This window comes from Triticum aestivum, chromosome 6D, assembly GCF_018294505.1.
Source record: "Triticum aestivum cultivar Chinese Spring chromosome 6D, IWGSC CS RefSeq v2.1, whole genome shotgun sequence".
In the NCBI taxonomy this organism is placed as follows: domain Eukaryota; kingdom Viridiplantae; phylum Streptophyta; class Magnoliopsida; order Poales; family Poaceae; genus Triticum; species Triticum aestivum.
In genome coordinates, this window is record NC_057811.1 from 387,974,289 (window position 1) to 387,993,053 (window position 18,765).

General features: G+C 45.9%; 2 protein-coding genes, 1 non-coding gene and 1 pseudogene across 3 annotated transcripts; all 4 read left to right on the plus strand.

The window, feature by feature from the left end:
• Positions 1–5,004: 5,004 nt before the first annotated feature.
• On the plus strand, positions 5,005–10,704 carry LOC123145280 (trafficking protein particle complex subunit 11-like; annotated as a pseudogene).
• Positions 10,705–12,698: 1,994 nt separating this feature from the next.
• Positions 12,699–15,050, plus strand: LOC123145281 (ribose-phosphate pyrophosphokinase 4). The gene is made up of 6 exons (XM_044564654.1): positions 12,699–13,114; positions 13,215–13,626; positions 13,720–13,788; positions 13,890–14,018; positions 14,437–14,536; positions 14,614–15,050. Exons 1-6 carry the CDS (start codon positions 12,714–12,716, stop codon positions 14,745–14,747), a joined length of 1,245 nt encoding a protein of 414 aa, XP_044420589.1. The 5' UTR covers positions 12,699–12,713; the 3' UTR covers positions 14,748–15,050.
• Positions 15,051–15,816: 766 nt separating this feature from the next.
• LOC123145282 (cysteine protease XCP1) lies at positions 15,817–18,468 on the plus strand. The gene is made up of 4 exons (XM_044564655.1): positions 15,817–16,906; positions 17,034–17,269; positions 17,395–17,535; positions 17,657–18,468. Exons 1-4 carry the CDS (start codon positions 16,423–16,425, stop codon positions 17,894–17,896), a joined length of 1,101 nt encoding a protein of 366 aa, XP_044420590.1. The 5' UTR covers positions 15,817–16,422; the 3' UTR covers positions 17,897–18,468.
• Positions 18,269–18,340, plus strand: TRNAQ-CUG (transfer RNA glutamine (anticodon CUG)). The gene has a single exon. It is a non-coding gene; the product is annotated as a tRNA-Gln (tRNA).
• Positions 18,469–18,765: the final 297 nt, after the last annotated feature.

Here is an 18,765-nt window from a genome sequence, read left to right on the forward strand (position 1 = left end):
TTTCTCTGGTAACACACCAAATCCGTATTTTCAAAAAATTTATCCAACATTCTGCAAATACCTTTTCTACGCTAGTCAAATGTTCAAGCTTATAAATAAACCTCTTTCTATTTTGTCCAAAGAAAAAAAAAATTACATCTAACACCGGTTAGGTTGTTCCTAACAGGACAAATACATTACTAATTCTGTACAAAAAAAATCAGTGTCCTCGGCAAGAAGCAGGGACCAACCTTTGTGGATACTATGTTTGCAGACACATGATCTCCATCTACAAATCTGCTGATAGTTGTGACGATCCTCGTGAATTAGTACCAGTAAGTTTATCTTAATTAATATCTTCTACTCCACTCATATGACACATTCTGATCTTAAAAATACTGCATCTCATCTTAAAACCGAGGACCCCTGAACCGCTCCCGGTTGGTGAATTGCTGATGGTTCAGAGATTTATCAGCAACTTCTTCCTGAATCACTACATCAATCCCACTGGTGATAATGAAGATTTCAGCATGCGTTCTCCTGAAACATTGAGTAAGAGTTAGCCGCTAAACATATACGCATGGATCCATTGTTTTCCATCTGATGAGGTCTTCGTATTTCGTACACTATGATTAATTATGTCATGCATATATGTGTGGACAAATCATTGGAATTTAGCTACCATATGTTCAACTGCAATTATTGCGAAATCTGATGAATGTTCTTCCTGTGGACACTATTTGTTCAATTGAATATTGTGGCGAATTTGCTTTTTGCGTGCCGATTCAAAATGGGATATTTTTGTTTATTTGTTCTATTGAATATTGTGCCGAATTTGCTTTTTGCGTGCCAATTCAAAATGGGATATTTTTGTTTATTTGTTCAATTGAATATTGTGGCGAATTTGCTTTTTGCATGCCGATTCAAAATGAGATATTTTTGTTTTAACCTGGCAATTGCTCCGCACACGGTTCAACTAAATGAGTGTGTGCAATCCACATCGGAAAGCATACGTCAATCGTAGCGGAACTGTCGGTGATACACAGTAGATCGCAGACGATTTGCAGTGCTACTACGTGTGCGTAGGGTCTCCGGAACATTTTGTGGTATCGCGTTATCGCACACGAGAACTCGAAGTAAACCGTGCCCAATGTAAAATACAATCCCATTCGTAATTTTTTCAGGAAACGTGTGGGATCCCAAACGAAAAGCACACGTCACACTTGCCGCAACCGTCGGTGATACACAACAAATCACAAACGGTCCGCAGCACTTGTATGTGTGCGAAGGGGCTCCTGAACCGTTTGTGATAGAACATTATCGCAGACGGTAATTGTTGGGAAACGTGTGCGATGAAGTCTTGCATGGCAAACGGGTTACGCAGAAAACTCGTGCGCGATGGGGCACAAATCGCACACAGTTCATATGTTGGCCTGTGTGCCTTACATACTGTTTCCCAAATGGTTCATTACGACACACCGTTTGGTTTCACTGCGTCATTAGAAACGTTTAATCACCGATCCCACACATGCGAAAGAATTTAGTGTGTGCTGCATCGCACACGATTACATTTTGGAAGGCCTCTAGATCATTGCTCCATATCCCCGACGGTTTCTGGGTCGTGTGAGAAGGACCCCCTATCGCCCACACTCACTTGGCGACGATCCCAAATGTCATCGCGGTAAGGGGTTAAAAACCGTTTGTATAGCACGGACGCATACCAGTGTAATACCGCATATAGGTAGATATGGCGGACTCATCTGGAATAACTTGGGTTTTAGGATTTTGATGCACAAGCAACATTCGCGCTTAGTACAGGCAAAGGCTAGCAAATAGGTTGATAAGCGGCCAACTAGAGAGTGAAAACGGTCATGAAAATGTATTATGAATAATGAACATTGGATACTAGCAAACTTGCTGCCCTTCCGATGATGCGTGAGTAGTTTACCACGGACCTAAGGGTCCATAGCTAGTAGTAGATGGCTTCTTCTCTCTCTTTGATCTTCAATACAATGTTCTCCTCGATGTTCTTGGAGATCTATATGATGTAATCTTCTTTTGCGGGGCGTTTGTTGAGATATGATGAATTGTGAATTTATGATCAGGTTATCTATGAATATTATTTGAGTCTTTTCTGAACACTTTTATGCATGATTGAGACAGCTTAGTATTTCTCTCCGATCTATCGATTTAGTTTGGCCAACTAGATTGGTTTTTCTTGCAATGGGATAGGTGCTTTGTGATGGGTTCAATCTTGCGATGTCCTCACCAAGTGACAGTAGGGGTAGCGAGGCACGTATTGTATTGTTGCCATTAAGTATAAAAAGATGGAGTTTATATCATATTGCTTGCGTTTATCCCTATACATCATGTCATCTTGCTTAAGGCGTTACTCTGTTCTTATGAACTTAATACTCTAGATGCAGGCAGGAGTCGGGCGATGTGTGGAGCAATAGTAGTAGATGCAGAATCATTTCGGTCTACTTGTCACGGATGTGATGCCTATATTCATGATCATTGCCTTAGATATCGTCATAACTTTGCGCTTTTCTATCAATTGCTCAACAGTAATTTGTTTACCCACCGTATATTTTCTTCAAGAGAGAAGCCTCTAGTGAAACCTATGTCCCCGAGTCTATTTTCCATCATATATTTTCAGATCTATAAAATCAAAACCCCAAAATACCTTGCTGCAATTTATTTGTGTTTACTTTATTTTGCTTTTTACTTATCTTTTAAATCTATCTCTATTAGATCTCACTCTTGCAAGTGACCGTGAAGGGATTGACAACCCCTTTTTCACGTTGCGTGCAAGTGTTTGTTAGTTTGTGCAGGTGCATATATTGAGGACTTGCTTGTGCCTCCTACTGGATTGATACCTTGGTTCTTAACTGAGGGAAATACTTGTCTCTACTTTACTGCATCACCCTTTCCTCTTCAAGGGAAAAATCAACGCAAACTCAAGAAGTAGCAGGAAGAATTTCTGACGTTGTTGCCGGGGAGGTTCTACATCAAGCCTACCAAGTGCCTATCACAAACTCTCATCTCTTGCACTTACATTATTTGTCATTTGCCTCTCATTTTTCTCCCCCGCTTCTATAACGTTTTCAGAAAAATCACAAAAGAATTGCCTTTTTATTTGCCTTCTTTCCGTTTGCCGTTATGTCTTACTTGGTTTGTTTCCTTATTTGCTTGGTATAATTGTGTGTTTATTGCAAATCAGAAAGCAAAAAGTTTATGGATTCTCATCCACTTGCTAATCTTTTTAAAAGATCCAACTATGATGAACCAATTGCTAGTGAGTTGAGTGCACTAGATTATCTTTATGAAGTTTTGCTGAAATTCATGAATCTGAAAATTGTGTTGAAGTGCTAAAAGAAGAAATTTATGAAGTGATTCATGATAGCTCCTTGAATGAAAAATCATGATTGCAATGATGTTACTATAAATTTTATTAATGTCAAACGTGCTAATAATATGCAAAACCCTAAGCTTGGGGATGCTAATTTTGCTATCTCCACTACCTATTGCGATGATCATGATTGAGGTGATAATGCTTCTTATGATCTTGAAAATTTATTTAAGCTTCATGATGAATATGTTTGCAATAATATTGAAAGTAGGTTTGGAAAAGTTTCAACTTTAAGTAATAATTATCCCCTACTTTGGATAATGATCAATCTTATGAAATTTTTAATAAAAGTGGGCTCGGAGAGGTCATGACTTTATTTGATGATAATCCCACTATTTTGGAAGAACTGCCCAAAGGCTTTACAAGGGGAATATCAGGGTCATGTAAAAAAGCCCACCATCATTCTTGAAGCAGATGCATCATAGGATCTTTGGATTTAGAACGCTTTCTTTGGCATGCCCAGGTCTCACAATGACATCAATGTGCTGCAACGATCGCTGTTGTTTGCGAGGTTGACTGAAGGAAAAGCTCCTCCTTGCCACTATACCGTGGCAGACCTGTTTTGCAGTTGTTGGTGGACCTGCAAAACAATGGGATCTGGAGACCTTATGGAAGGTGATGACATGTTGTGTGATCATGCACAACATGATCATCGAGAATGAGGGTGACGATGCTGCCACAACTCTGAAATTTGAGAACATGGGTGATCCTATCCAACTTTAGGACCAGAATCCGACCACATTTAAAGAGTTTATTCAAATGCATTAACAAATTCAGCATCGGCCAACTCACAAGCAGCCGAAGGAAGATCTGTTTGAGCATCAGTGGGCGGTGAAAGGGGACAACAATGTTGGGATGTATTTTTTTTAAATTTGAACTAGTGATGTATGCGGCTATTTAAACGTCTGTACCCTTTCCGTGCGACCATTTGATTGCGCGGGCTTGGAAAAAAAAGAAAGGTCGGATGTATGCAACTACGGTTGGATGGCGTCCTCCGTGTCCGCGGACTGGTTCCTCCTGTCCGCTAACGGATTATAAGCGACGGGGAGATGATTTTTTTGAACTGGGTCAATCTTCTCTCGACTGCAAAACAATGAAAATACAAATTGTTCTCGAACACCACAGGGAACAAGAGGGGGGGGGGGGCGAGTTCAACGCACACATTGTCTGGAAACCCACCACATTCGCTCACCATCGAAATAGATGCTATGGGATGATGTTAGAGATGAAAGGGTCGAATGTGAAGGACGGCAAAAGACATAAATTTGACCTCAGGGAGAAACTATTTCACAAACTAAACTATGTTTAAAAACATCTCACCCAACTGACCCCTAATATGCAGCGCCTAACACACAAGCGCCACACTGTGCAGTGCCTAGCTGTAAGGAGTTGCACAGTAGAGTGCAGCGCCTTATTATCGGAAGCTGCAGAAAAGGATCAGCGGTGTGAAATATTTTCAAAAACAGTTTAGTTTGTGAAATACTTTCGCTTTAAGGTCAATTTTATCAATTCTGCCGTGAAGGACAAACGAGACCGTGCCCAGAAACCGCACGAAATCCCCAAAAACTTTACAAAGAAGCACTCGAACTATGCTCGCTATTACACCTAGCCAAGCCAGACCAGCACCCGTTTGTTTCACTGTTACTTCCGCGTCCCCCTCGTCCCCGTCCCTCCGAACGCACGGAACAGCCAGCCATCACAGATCCGAGCTCGCGCCCGCCTACCTCGACGACCACCGCCGCGCGCGGCTCCGGGATCGGAGACCTTTCGCCCGGCAGCCTCGCGGCGACCGCGGGGTGGGGCGGCCATGGAGGACTACCCGGAGGAGCTGCGGACGCCGCCGGTGTCGCTGGTGTCCATCGTGGGGTGCCCGGAGATGCACGCCACGATCTCGGCGGCGCTCAGCTCCCAGCAGCCGCCCATGAGCACGCTGGCCCTCCCGGACTTCGCCAAGGCCAACATCCTCTCCCGCACCGCCAAGAGCCGCGACCCGCTCGCGCCGCCGCAGGCCGCCACGGGGATCCTCAAGAAGGACTGGCTCCTCAAGCACCGGACGCGGGTGCCCGCCGCCGTCGCCGCCATGTTCCGGGCCGATCAGGTCACCGGCGACCCCGCCCAGTGGCTCCAGGCCTGCTCCGATCTCGAGAACCTCAAGTACCTCCCCTTCATCCTTTAGCATTGATCCCAAATCCACACCCGCAGTATCACATTTATAATTATCAATGTTACAATGCGAATGAGCAATCTTTTCATCTGTGGGGATTAGGAACTTGTTGGACCCTTTGGAACAGTAGCAAGTGTAGTCCATCTTGAAATTACAAATGTCAAATGATTTACTTTTCTTTGCGCAGGTCTATAATCCAGGGAAGACATAGTAAATTGGTGGTGATCCTTGTACAGACTCAAGCTGGTGGTAAGTAATGTCTTGTCCACCCCTAGTGGTCTCTTTTATCTATCGACCATTAGTCAGAACACTGCAGGGCTTGTGCCCTATATACCATGATAATGGAGGACATGTGCCTACTCACAAAGAGGATCCTATAATCGCTTGATATTTGTGGGTCAAACCTCCCATCAGTGACATGGCAATTAGGAAAACGATTTTAAGCAAACACACAATTATATCCTGCAGATGAGCTGGGTGAGGAAGTTATGGTTGCCCTGAGAAAACGTGCGGAGATTGATTCTAAGCACCTAATTGTGTTGGTTGAGAGTGATGAAGCAGAACGGAACGCATCTCTCCTCAAGTTAGTTTCTCAGACATGTTATTTCTCCTCAAGTTGAGAGTGAAAAGCTTGCACCAGTTCTTCTTTATGATAATTTCCTTGAATGTACATCTCATAATTCATCTGCTGTTCCAACCTTGTTGACAGATTGAGGACTATTTTTGCGGAGCTGTGTTCCACATACTATAAGGAGGAAGGGCGAAGGATAAAAGCCCGCATTGAGAAGAGGAACTTCTCTTCTGTGGAGCTGAGTGTCCGCTACTGCTTCAAGGTAAGGATCCCTGTCTCATCCATTCTAGTGCTATTAATAAGTGTTCCTAAGTACCATTGTAGGCATAGTTTTAAAAACCGGACCAGACCGGTCCGACCGAAAAAACCTGGAACCGGCAGCCCTGGCGGTTTTTTGAGCTTCATGGACCGTCCCGCAATCAAACCGCAGAAAATCGGCTGAACCAGACGGTTTTTCTATAAACCGGGGAATAAAACCAGGCAGTTGGACCGGTTGATGGGCGTGAGTGCTAAAAATTTATTGCGTCGCATGGGATTCGAACGCAGGTGCCCTCAAAAGCGAAGCCGAAGTACTATCTCAGCCCAGTAACCAACCAAGACAGGCTAGCTAGGTGTCAAATTGAAAGAAGTTACATTATTTAACGTTCCTCCCCTATTATATTAGTACGTACAAATTGTTTTTTTACCTATCGAACCGACAATCGAACTGGTGAACTGGCGGTCTGACCCTGGCGAAAACCTGAACCGCCACTCTTGATCACCAGTCTGGTTCTTAGATTATGATTGTAGAAGTACTGTAAAGAAAGCCTTCCACTTATACCCACTTGATTGTTCACAGGAACATGTGAATGAATTTTCTACCTTTTTTTTGCATTATTCTGATGTTTCTTATTTCTTACACCAGGTTGCTGTTTATGCGGAGTTTAGACGGGATTGGCCAGAAGCATTGAAGTTCTACGAGGAAGGAGTTCGTGTTTTGCGTGAGGTGTGACCGACAGTCCTATGCCTTAACTGATATAGCCTTGTCAACAGTCATAATTAAGTAAATCAATGGCTGGCATGCCAAATTATTTTAGAAGTAATTAAGGAAAGGAATTAAGACAAGCACCATTGTGTAAATGTTATTCTCTTTTTTTTAGGGAAGTGTAAATGCTATTCTTGATCACTTCATACTAAAAAGAAAGCTGTGCAAGCATCTGATATCCTTATATAGCATTCTGCATTCACGAAAAGTAGTCCAAACAACACTTTGTTCCACCCTCCCCATTTATGTTTATACATTGCCTTCTAAATTTGTTACAGTTTGATTGATCTGCCACCATTGCTTATAAAGTTTCTATTAATTTTGACACTTTCCATTGGCAATGCGCTCATATTTAGATGATTGGGACTTCAACAAGGTTGCCTCCAACCCAACGCCTAGTTGAGATAAAAGCAGTCGCCGATCAATTTCACTTTAAGATATCAACATTGCTACTTCATGCTGGGAAGGTCGTAGAAGCAATCACATGGTTCCGTAAACATATCCGAAGCTTTGAGCGTGTTGTTGGATCACCAGAAGTTGCTTTTCTTCATTGGGAATGGTTTAGCAGGCAGTTCCTTGTCTTTGGTGAGCTAATAGAGACAACATCAACAACTGTTCCAGATACAATATCCCCTCGGTTTGGTACTGCTGACAATGCATTGACTGAGTGGGAATTTCAGCCAGCTTACTACTACCAGGTTCAGTCTAAATCTTCTGTACACAGCACTGCAATTGAGAGCCACATTTCTTTTACTGGATCACACTTAATCTATCATACATTTCCTTCTGGCAGTTAGCGGCAAATTACCTCCGAGAGAAGAGGTGTGCTTTAGAGTGCCCTTCGTCAAGGGCAAATCTTACCGGTGATAGCGAAATACCTGACTCAGTAATGTCTTCTGTATATGTTGGCCAGTATGTCCGCCTGTTTGAGGAAGGAGATACCATTTCTGTGCTTCCGTAAGTTTTCTTGATGCCTGTTTTTAATTGATAATACAACTTTAAGATTAATACTTATACCTCACACTGTGATTGCAGCCTTTCTGATGCAGAATATACCAGTTATGCTTTGTCAGAAGCTGAAAGGTTTCAAGATTCGTACGAGATAATTGCATTGTTTAGAAAAGCTTATGAATCATTTCTGAGTCTAGGGGCTACGAGAATGGCTTCTTCCTGTAGTGCTGGAATGGCTATAGAATATTATGCAGCTGGGGAATTTGGTAACGCAAAAAAACTTTTTGATGGCGTCGCTGGTCTATACCGTCAGGAGGGCTGGACTACTTTGCTTTGGGAAAACCTGGGTTACTTGAGAGAATGCTCAAGGAAACTTAATTCTCTGGTGAATTTTATCAGCTATTCACTAGAGATGGCTGCATTACCGTTATTCTCTGGCAGTGTACAGGGCAACTCTGAAAATAAAAGTAATGGACCAGCAGGTTGGCCTACCATTTCCAGGAGAGAGGAAATACAGCAAGAAGTTGTCAATATTCTTGAAGGAAAACATACATCCCAAGTTATGGATGATGAATTTAATCTTCAATTGACGGAAGAATCTACTCAACTAGTTATTGATCAAATAAGTCCTCTAAGAATAGTGCTTGTTGCATCTGTTGCTTTTCATGACCAATCTGTAAAACCTGGCTCACCTCTGCTTGTCAGCGTGTCATTGTTGTCTCATCTTCCTTCTCCAGTTGCAATTGATCAATTGGAGGTTCGGTTCAACCAATCTGACTGTAACTTTGTCATGGTTAGTGCACAGGAAGATTCTTCTACGTTGAATTCAGATGTTCATGGCCAAGTTGTCCATTCTACTTCTCTTACATTGTTCAGCAATAAATGGATGCGGTTGACGCATGAAGTTAAATCAGGTACTCTCTTAGCAGTTATGCGCTATTTGTTTCATTAAATTTTCATCCATGCTAGGCAGCATTTGATGTTAATTGCCAGAGACCAGAGTACTATCCTATATATAATATACAAACACAGATGGCGAGATTGGATGCACCGATGCACCACATGAATTGGAGAAGAAAACCTAGAAGTTGTCCCATTAATTATGATAGAAGGGGGAACATCTCATGTTGAATTGGAGAAATAATCTAATCCATTTGTATATGGTACAGTCCAATTATAATAGCTGTGATATTCCTTTGAAAGACTCCATGCTCCAGAGCACACATTGGTTAAGGGACGACTAATTCGCGGTCAAGCACCCTACATTGTCAAGTCTGACAGCTGAGCTATCGTCTTCTCCATCTCCAGCTGTTCTTCCACTGCCGGATCCTCCTGCCTCGTCGTCGAGGAACCACCTCCATCACAGTTTTTCCTCGTTGAGCCGCCGGCCCGGCCAGCCCGTTGCCCATGCAGTTGTCCCCTGCCGTTTGTGGCCAGCGGCGCTGCCCCCCCCCCCCCCCACACACACACACACATGTACCAACCGCCAGTCTGCCGCTGCCCAGGCCATCCCTGTATGTAGCCTGGCGCTGGCGTTCCCCCTCCCACCACTAAGCTTCGCCCTCGCCTCCGCCAGCACTGCCGCCTCCTATCTCGTTCCAGCCTTTACCATCATCGCGGCAGCGCCTCCTCTGCCTCAGTCTGCGACGCCACAGCTTCGGCACCGACAGCATGGCCTCTTGTGGCAGCACGCAGCCGGGTGGAGAGCAGAGCGGAGGAGAGGTGCGGTGGTGCAGTTGTATCGTGGGGATTGGAAGAGATAAGGAGAGAGAAGCATGTGAGGATAGGGGGAAATAAAGGTGTGTGGCAGTTGCAAGTTCCATCGGGTGTGACTGAGGATGTACAATGCATACATTCACATAACTTGGTAAATAAACAACTAGAACAGTAAATATTAGTCAGAAAAAATTGAAAATTGTTGAGGAAACAAACTCTAACCATTAACTTGGAATTTATTAACCATGCAATTGTGTGGGCTAGTTGGCTTGTTGTGACAGAAAAAAGGGCTTTTCGTGATTAGGTGATACAAAGAGCACAGCCAATTTTCTGCCATATCCGAAAGTTGAAACTGTAGCTGTAGCTTATTTATATTTTGACCTGTTCATTTTTCATAATTTATGGCCTGCCTATTTGCTTCTTGATGTGGGAATATCAAGCTTTCTTCTCCATCTGTTGGTGCTGATATTCTTTTTTCCTACCACGAGTTGTAAAATCGAAGTAATACTATGAGTACTTTCTGCAGGACAAAGTGGAAAGTTGGAATGTTTATCGGTGAAGGCAATAATAAATAAGCACCTTGTGGTTTGCTGCCAGGCTGAAAGTCCTGCTTCAATGGAAGACTTCCCGCTGTGGAAATTTGAGGATCAAGTGGAGACATTGCCTACAAAGGATGCTGCACTTGCCTTTTCCGGGCAGAAACTGATTCAAGTCGAAGAGCCAGACACTCAAGTTGACCTTGTCTTAGATTCTACTGGCCCTGCGCTGGTTGGAGAGTTGTTTGTTGTCCCAGTAACCATATTATCAAAAGGGCACGCAGTTCATTCTGGTGAGCTGAAAATTAATCTCGTCGATGCCAAAGGCGGTGGTCTTCTGATGAGTCCAGGGGAAGCAGACGAATCTGAAAGCCATCACGTTGAACTTCTTGGTGTTTCAACTGCAACTGGGGATGAAGTGTCGAAGGAAGAAGTCGATAACATTAAAAAGATCCAATATTCATTTGGGGTCGTATCAGTTCCCACGTTAGTTGCGGGTGATTCCTGGTCCTGCAAATTGGAAATTAAATGGCATGGAGCAAAGTCACTCATGCTCTACGTTTCACTTGGCTATTCTCTAGACTCCAGTGGAGATGCATCACTACACAGACTTAACGTGCACAGAAGCTTGCAAGTTGAAGGAAAGATACCCATGATAGTTGGTCACCAGTTTTTGAGACCATTTAGGCGAGAACCCTTGTTGCTATCTAGGATCAGATCCTCAAGCGGCGATGATAAAAAAGATTCACTTGCTATGAACGAGTCCAATATGCTTATTGTGAGTGCTAGAAATTGCACCGAGGTCCCTTTGCGTTTGCACTCGATAGCCATTGAATCTGATGGTGATGGGAAGCAGCTGTGCTCAGTTGAACAAATCAGCGGACTATCTGATGAATACGCGGTTGTTGCTCCTAGCGCAGAATACAAAGCAATATTTTCAGTCAATCCAAGGGCCAGCAATCCGGACTTTTATTTAGGTGAACTTTGCCTGAACTGGTCAAGAGATTTAGTCCTTGGAGAGAATCAAGATAGCCGTGTTACAATGAAGCAAAGATTACCTGAGGTTCATATTGAGGAGCCGCCGCTTGTCATGAGCATCGAGTGCCCTCCCTACGCTATCCTCGGGACCCCGTTCACTTTCTATGTGAAGATCCACAACTCAACATCCTTGCTTCAGGAAATCAAGTACTCTCTTGTTGATTCCCAGAACTTTGTTTTCTCTGGGGCTCACAATCATGCTGCATTCATTCTGCCGAAAACCGAGCATACCCTTAGTCACAAGCTCGTGCCGCTTGGTTCCGGTTCCCAGCAGCTGCCGAGGATAACAGTAGCTTCGGTGAGGTACTCTGCTGCATTGACTCCTCCAACCTCGGCCACATCCGTCTTTGTCTATCCCAGCGAGCCCAAATTCAACCTGGAAAAGAGCCACCCCATGTCTGATGAATGTGTGAGCTAGATTCTCGCAAACTCGGCAATCCACTCCTTATGCCCCCTTGGCTGTGCAAGCAGAGGAACGCCGCTGGAAAGAGAAGCCCGTCGGTGATTCAGTCTCACCTCCTTGCTGAACAGGCTTGAAGCGAAAATGCTGTTATCAGAGTGGTGATTCGCACGACGCCGAAGTTTTGGCCTTGTTTTGAATATTGGTTTCTGTAGACCTTTTGGATAGACCACATATGCCTGTAACTTGTGATTATACTCCATTGTTTTTTGGCTCAAGGATAGTTGCACACAGTAGACATGGCGCGTTGGTGCTGTATGTAAATTAGGCCCCACCAGGCAAGTGGGGAATAAGTGATCCCCATATCTCTCAGTAGCAGAAGTTTTTTGTTATCTTCAGGTTCATTGTTTCTGTAAAACTTGTGTTCAACCATACTGACATCTCTGCTGCTACAAGCTAAGCTTTCATATCCAGTGTTTTTCATTCTCCAGTTTTTCTTTCAGCGCACAAAAGGCTTCTTACTCCCTATATTTTGTCCCCATTTGTAATGGTGAAATGGCGCCATTTCCAGTAATTTTTACTGCCTTTTTACCCCAGTTGGGATGCAAGATTTTGATTGATCAATACAGAAAAAAGCGTGGAATCTGTGCCGGTTTTCAGTAAACCTAGTGCTACTAGTAATCACCACCTGAAAAGAGCTCGGTGGTCTGGGCGAGAAAGGGACGTCGCAGCGGGGTGGCTGCGTGGTTCACGACGGTCGCCGTCCGGGCGGCGGCGCGCTCCACGCCGGCTCGGAACCATGCCGCCCCAGACCAAACAATCTTTCCTGCCCATAAAAATCCAGGCGATTCCGTCCATGGAAATCTCATTCCCCGTCTTCTTTCCCTGATTCGCTCGCCTCGCCTTAAACCCAACCAATCCCATGCTGGCAAGTGCCACGGCGACAAACTCGTATTGGACTGGTGCCGCGGCTGGGGGTCTAGGGTTTAGCCGGGCGGCAATAATTGGGAGGCCGAAAGGAGAATCGAATCGATACTCCCGGTCCCGGACGACCTGCTTGGCTGCGCGCGTCTCGATACCACCTACCCCGTCGCCGTCAGAGCCTCTTCCCACGCGCCGCTCCCCTGTCCCCGCACCCCCCGCCGCCGCCGCCGCCGCTCCCCGGGACGAGATGGAGGTCGCTGCCGCTGCCGCCGCCGTCGCCGTCCCGAGGCACAAGGTGAAGAAGCAGATTAACCTCTTCTACTGCGCCGAGTGCGAGGAGCTCGCCCTCAAGGTCGCCGCCGCCTCCGACGCCATCCAGCTCCAGTCTATCAACTGGAGGTACACCACGCCCCCCCCCCCCCCCCCCCCCCCCCTCCCTCCTCCTCGATTCTGTTCAACCTCTCTCGTCTAACCCCTCCCGACTCCATGGCGCCGCCAGGAACTTCCCCGACGGGTTCCCGAACCTCTTCATCAACAACGCGCACGACATCCGGGGGCAGCACGTCGCCTTCCTCGCCTCCTTCAGCTCGCCGGCGATCATCTTCGAGCAGATCTCCGTCATCTTCGCGCTGCCCAAGCTCTTCATCGCCTCCTTCACGCTCGTGCTGCCCTTCTTCCCCACCGGTACCTTCGAGCGCGTCGAGGAGGAGGGCGACGTCGCCACCGCCTTCACGCTCGCGCGCATCCTCTCCATGATCCCCAAGTCGCGCGGCGGGCCCACCAGCGTCGTCATCTACGACATCCACGCGCTCCAGGAGAGGTTCTACTTCGGGGACGACGTCCTGCCCTGCTTCGAGACCGGGATACCGCTCCTGCTGCAGCGCCTCAGCCAGCTCCCCGACGCCGACAATGTGCAACCCCAGCCATTTCCTGCTAATTTCCAACTGTGCTGTGAATCCTTCTTCTTGTTGCTGCTTGTCTGACTCCTCGTTCGTGTGCTGCAGGTCACCATTGCCTTCCCAGATGATGGGGCGTGGAAGCGCTTCCACAAGTCGTTGGCCAACTTCCCAGTGGTCAGTATTCCTGTTCCTTTCTGTTTGTGATACACAGAGGGATTGATTACCCGGCATTAAGCTTTCAGGCCTTTTGATGATGGAGCTGTTTGACTATGTAGGTTGTCTGTGCGAAGGTCCGTGAAGGCGACAAGAGGATAGTCCGGATTAAAGAAGGGAACCCTGAAGGGCGACATGTCGTTATTGTCGATGATCTAGTGCAATCTGGTGGAACTCTTAGAGAGTGCCAGGTAACTATCTGTCATTCTGTTGCAATTGCTGATGGGTAGTCTTGTGGCATCATTTCTAGTTGTCCGACCAAAATACGTATTCTCTGTACAATGGTAAAAATGGCCTGTACAATGCAAATTTTACCTGAATCCACATTCGACAGTATTACCAGCAGGCTAAGTCATGTAAAGTTAATAAGTTCAATTCCATTCCTTCGGCAAACCTGGTTATAGCAAGAGTCAATGGCATGTGAATTTTCACGCTGTGGGTCAATTTGGTGTGACATATTTACTTCATGTCATTGTACAGCGAAATAGAAGTAACATATTTCAAGTGTCAATTAAGTATGATGCAGTCTGTGGACTTTTAGCTGCATATACTATTTCGCCCCCCTTTTTTATCATGAGTATTTATGTATTGTTCAACTCTGTTCTGCAGAAAGTTCTGGCTGCTCATGGTGCTACAAAAGTCAGCGCCTATGTAACTCATGCTGTGTTCCCCAATCAGTCATATGAACGCTTCATGACTGCTAATTCTGGTAATTGGTGGTTCTCCCTTTCCCCTGTTTTTCAGCTATTCAACTTTGATTTGCTCATTGTTTTAATTTTTTTGCAGCCGGGCCAGGTGACCAGTTTGCTTACTTCTGGATCACGGATTCGTGCCCTCAGACAGTGAAAGCCATCAGCCAACAACCTCCATTTGAGGTGTTGAGCCTTGCTAGCTCGATTGCTGATGCCCTTCAGATATGAACATGGACCGTGAAATGGGCTGCTCCTGAATATAGAGCTTACATTTCCAGCTCCAGCAAAACAAATAATGTGGAGCGAGTTCGAGTTCTCTAATTGTGTCGAGTCTTAAGCTTTCATAAGCAGCCCATGGTTTGATAATAAAACAAGGCATTGGATATTCATCCGTGCGGTTCTCTGTATTCGCTTCTAATGCTCTAGACCAGTCTAGTGTTTTAATTTCCTGACATGACATGTACGAAGTCTGAAAAACCTGAGCGTTTGCATTTGATTGAAATTTTAGGTCAGGTTTCGGCCTCCTGCTTACTGAATTTTCATCATATTGGCCTGATAGGATACATCAGTCGAAACCTGTTAACTTATTATTTGCTTCCTTTTTCTGCTCTTTGAAAGATAAACCCTTCGGGTGTTACAGTTAATCGTGATGCGGGGAGTGAGAGCAATGTTTCCAAGGAATCGAAGCAAATATTATGATTATTATAGATGAATTATTTAACCCTTGCCTGTCCGGTCCAAGCTCCAGTCTTGCAGCATGGTGAAATGTGGTGTGGCATGTACACTGGAACGTGCGACCAACTAGCAGTAGTAACACACAATGGTCTTCAGGATTGGTACTTCTAAACAGAAGGCAAGCTTGCGTAGTGGACACATTGAACTTAGCTGGAGTGCACCACTGGAGCGCACAGATGTCAATTAACTTGCATTATTAGTTTGCAGCTGCATTTTTTTACTGTGACAGTCGACAGTGCAGGGGAATAACATATGCTGACATGTGAATGTCAAACTGCATATTTCTGAAGGCACAAAAATGTAGCCTGAAAAACTGGGTCTGCATATACACACTTTACATAACGTCACATGGTACATCCAGGAATTTGGACCTATCTTCTAAAATATAGTTTGAACTTAGTTATCCTGTCAAAAAGGTGAAATTCAGGCAAATAGGTTGTACTCCCTCCATCTCATAATATAAGACATTATTATATCTCCATACATTGAATGTCTTATATTATGGGACGTCCCATAATATAAGACATTCAAGTACAAGTTTAAATAAAATCTCAAATACGGAGTAATTGCCCTAGTACCCTTAATGATAAGTGATCCGAGATAAAATGAAAAACTGGTGCCCCTTTTGTCAAGAATGGGCACATTTAGGTTCAATTTCATCTGATATTTTCCTATTCTACAACCAATGGATATGTGCACCAAACTTCAACAGGAAAAGGAAAAATCATTGCAAGTAGTTTGATACCATCACATTATAAAATGGCATGAGGTACATCTGTTTGGTGAAGACTTAAGCAGATGAGCAAAAGATACTTGTCCATCCTTGTAAATAACCAATTCTGCAGCTAGCTGCTTCGTCTAGCCGAACAAGTTACCTCCAGTCGGTCGGTGTGCAAGGCTGCAAGCATCGGTTACTCACTATTCTAATGCATGCGCTGCTACCTAAACCAAAGATTTCAACATGAGCAAGAGCATACCTGCAAGGCTAAAACCGCATCTTCCTCCTCATAAATCTTCAGCAACAAGGGTCATATCAGGTGAGGTGGGATGAATCGCTTGCTTGCAAGAAACATGCATGGCTAGGTAGCGATCGATCGGTATATATAAAAGGTGTCCATTTGTTTCCGGCAGTCCCATGACAAGAAGCAGCGCTGATTAATCCGTCGCCATGGATTCAGAGCTCTCAATAGTGCTCTTCTTGTTGATAGTTTTTGCAGCGTGTTGTTGCTCTTCTTCTAGCGCCACCTACCACCATGACCCCGCGGTCGTCGGCTACTCGCAGGAGGACGTCGCGCTGCCGAGCAGGATCCTCGAGCTCTTCAGCTCGTGGTCGGTGAAGCACAGCAAGGTCTACGTGACCCCGAAGGAGAAGGTGCGGCGGTACGAGGTGTTCCGGCAGAACCTGAAGCACATCGTGGAGACCAACAGGAGGAACGGGAGCTACTGGCTGGGCCTGAACCAGTTCGCCGACGTCGCCCACGAGGAGTTCAAGGCCGGCTACCTTGGGCTGAGCACCGGCTTGGCCGGCGCCGGCGGGCGGCCGCGCGCTCCGACGACGGCATTCAGGTACGAGGCCGCCGTGGACCTGCCCTGGGAGGTGGACTGGCGGAAGAAGGGGGCCGTGACGCCGGTCAAGAACCAGGGGAGATGCGGTAAGCAGACAATCTCTGAACTCTGAAGTCTGAACATTGCATTGCACATCCATGAACCATGATTCATCTCAGGATTTCGGTTAGCACATTGCGCGCCATCTATCTGGATTCTGAAATTGTGTTGCAGGAAGCTGCTGGGCCTTCTCGACGGTGGCGGCGGTGGAAGGGATAAACCAGATGGTGACGGGCAGGCTGGAGTCGCTGTCGGAGCAGGAGCTGATGGACTGCGACAGCACCTTGGACCACGGCTGTGGAGGGGGACTCATGGACTTCGCCTACGCCTACATTGTGGGGAACCAGGGGATCCACACCGACGCCGACTACCCCTACCTCATGGAGGAGGGCGACTGCAAGGAGAAGCAGGTTGGCACTTGTGGCACAGGGAACAACAAGCTAACGAATTCTTCAGATGAAATTCAGTTGCAAACGCATTTTTGTTACTCTAATAACAGTGGACATTGATTGCTTTGATTTGATCTCGTTCTTAGCCCCACTCCAAGGTCGTCACCATCAGCGGCTACGAGGACGTGCCGGAGAACAGCGAGGTGAGCCTGCTGAAGGCGCTGGCGCACCAGCCCGTCAGCGTGGGCATCGCTGCGGGGAGCAGGGACTTCCAGTTCTACAAAGGGGTAAACAAAATGATCAAGTGTCATCTACCATGATAATAGAGCAGATGATACAAAATGATCAAGTGTTATTTACCCTGGTAATTATCTTATCTGTTTGTGTGTGCGTGTGGCTTGGCTGCAGGGGGTGTTTGAAGGAACCTGTGGCACCCAACTGGACCATGCGCTGACGGCCGTCGGATACGGCTCATCCAACGGCCATGACTACATCGTCATGAAGAACTCGTGGGGCGGGGGCTGGGGCGAGCAAGGGTACTTCAGGATCAAGAGGGGCACCGGGAGGCCCGAGGGCGTCTGTGACATCTACAGGATCGCCTCGTACCCTACCAAGAACAACGGCACGGGCTGGGGGTGGGGGGCCTGAAACTCCTTCGTTCGTTCCAAGTGCTACTGTGCTAGCACGTGGATGCAACATCGCCTCTTTTTTTTTCTTGAACACGAAGCAACAGCAGTCAAACAAGTTAGGCGGTCTGTAAATTATTTGGCTCCGGTGAGAAAATCTGGTTGTTCGTCGGCAGTTCAGTTCAGTTGTTGTATTTCTCTTCTGTTTCTGGCAAACACAGTGGGGAAAAAGGGAGGGGGCAATGTCGATTGAGCCTGTCGGATGCAGACATCCATGTGTGACTGACACCAACCTCTCGCAACTCGCAAGTCCCGCGCCGTCCAGCGCAGGAGGGGGCGAGTAGGACAGGAACATACAGTATAAAGATATGGTTTGTCAGAAGTGAACATCAAAGGTCCTATGGTCTAGTGGTTAGGACATTGGACTCTGAATCCAGTAACCCGAGTTCAAGTCTCGGTAGGACCTTGTTTTTTTATCTTTTGTTGTTGTTGCACACGACTACTTCTTGCATGGTAGCGGTAATTGCTGAGGTATTGAGCCCAGCAGCCCAAAACCTATGTGCTATAAAAAATATGTTAAAACGTTTCCTTTCATTCGGATGATTTATTCCTCACTTAAACCGAATCCTGTCTACTTCTTTTGTTGTTGTTGCACACGACTACTTCTTGCATGGTAGCGGTAATTGCTGAGGTATTGAGCCCAGCAGCCCAAAACCTATGTGCTATAAAAAATATGTTAAAACGTTTCCTTTCATTCGGATGATTTATTCCTCACTTAAACCGAATCCTGTCTGCGACACATGTCCCAGGCCACCCACCGCTCCGTCCAACCTTATCTCCTGGCAATCCTTCTTCTCCGCTCGCTTTCTCGCTTTTTCCCTTTCTTCCTAG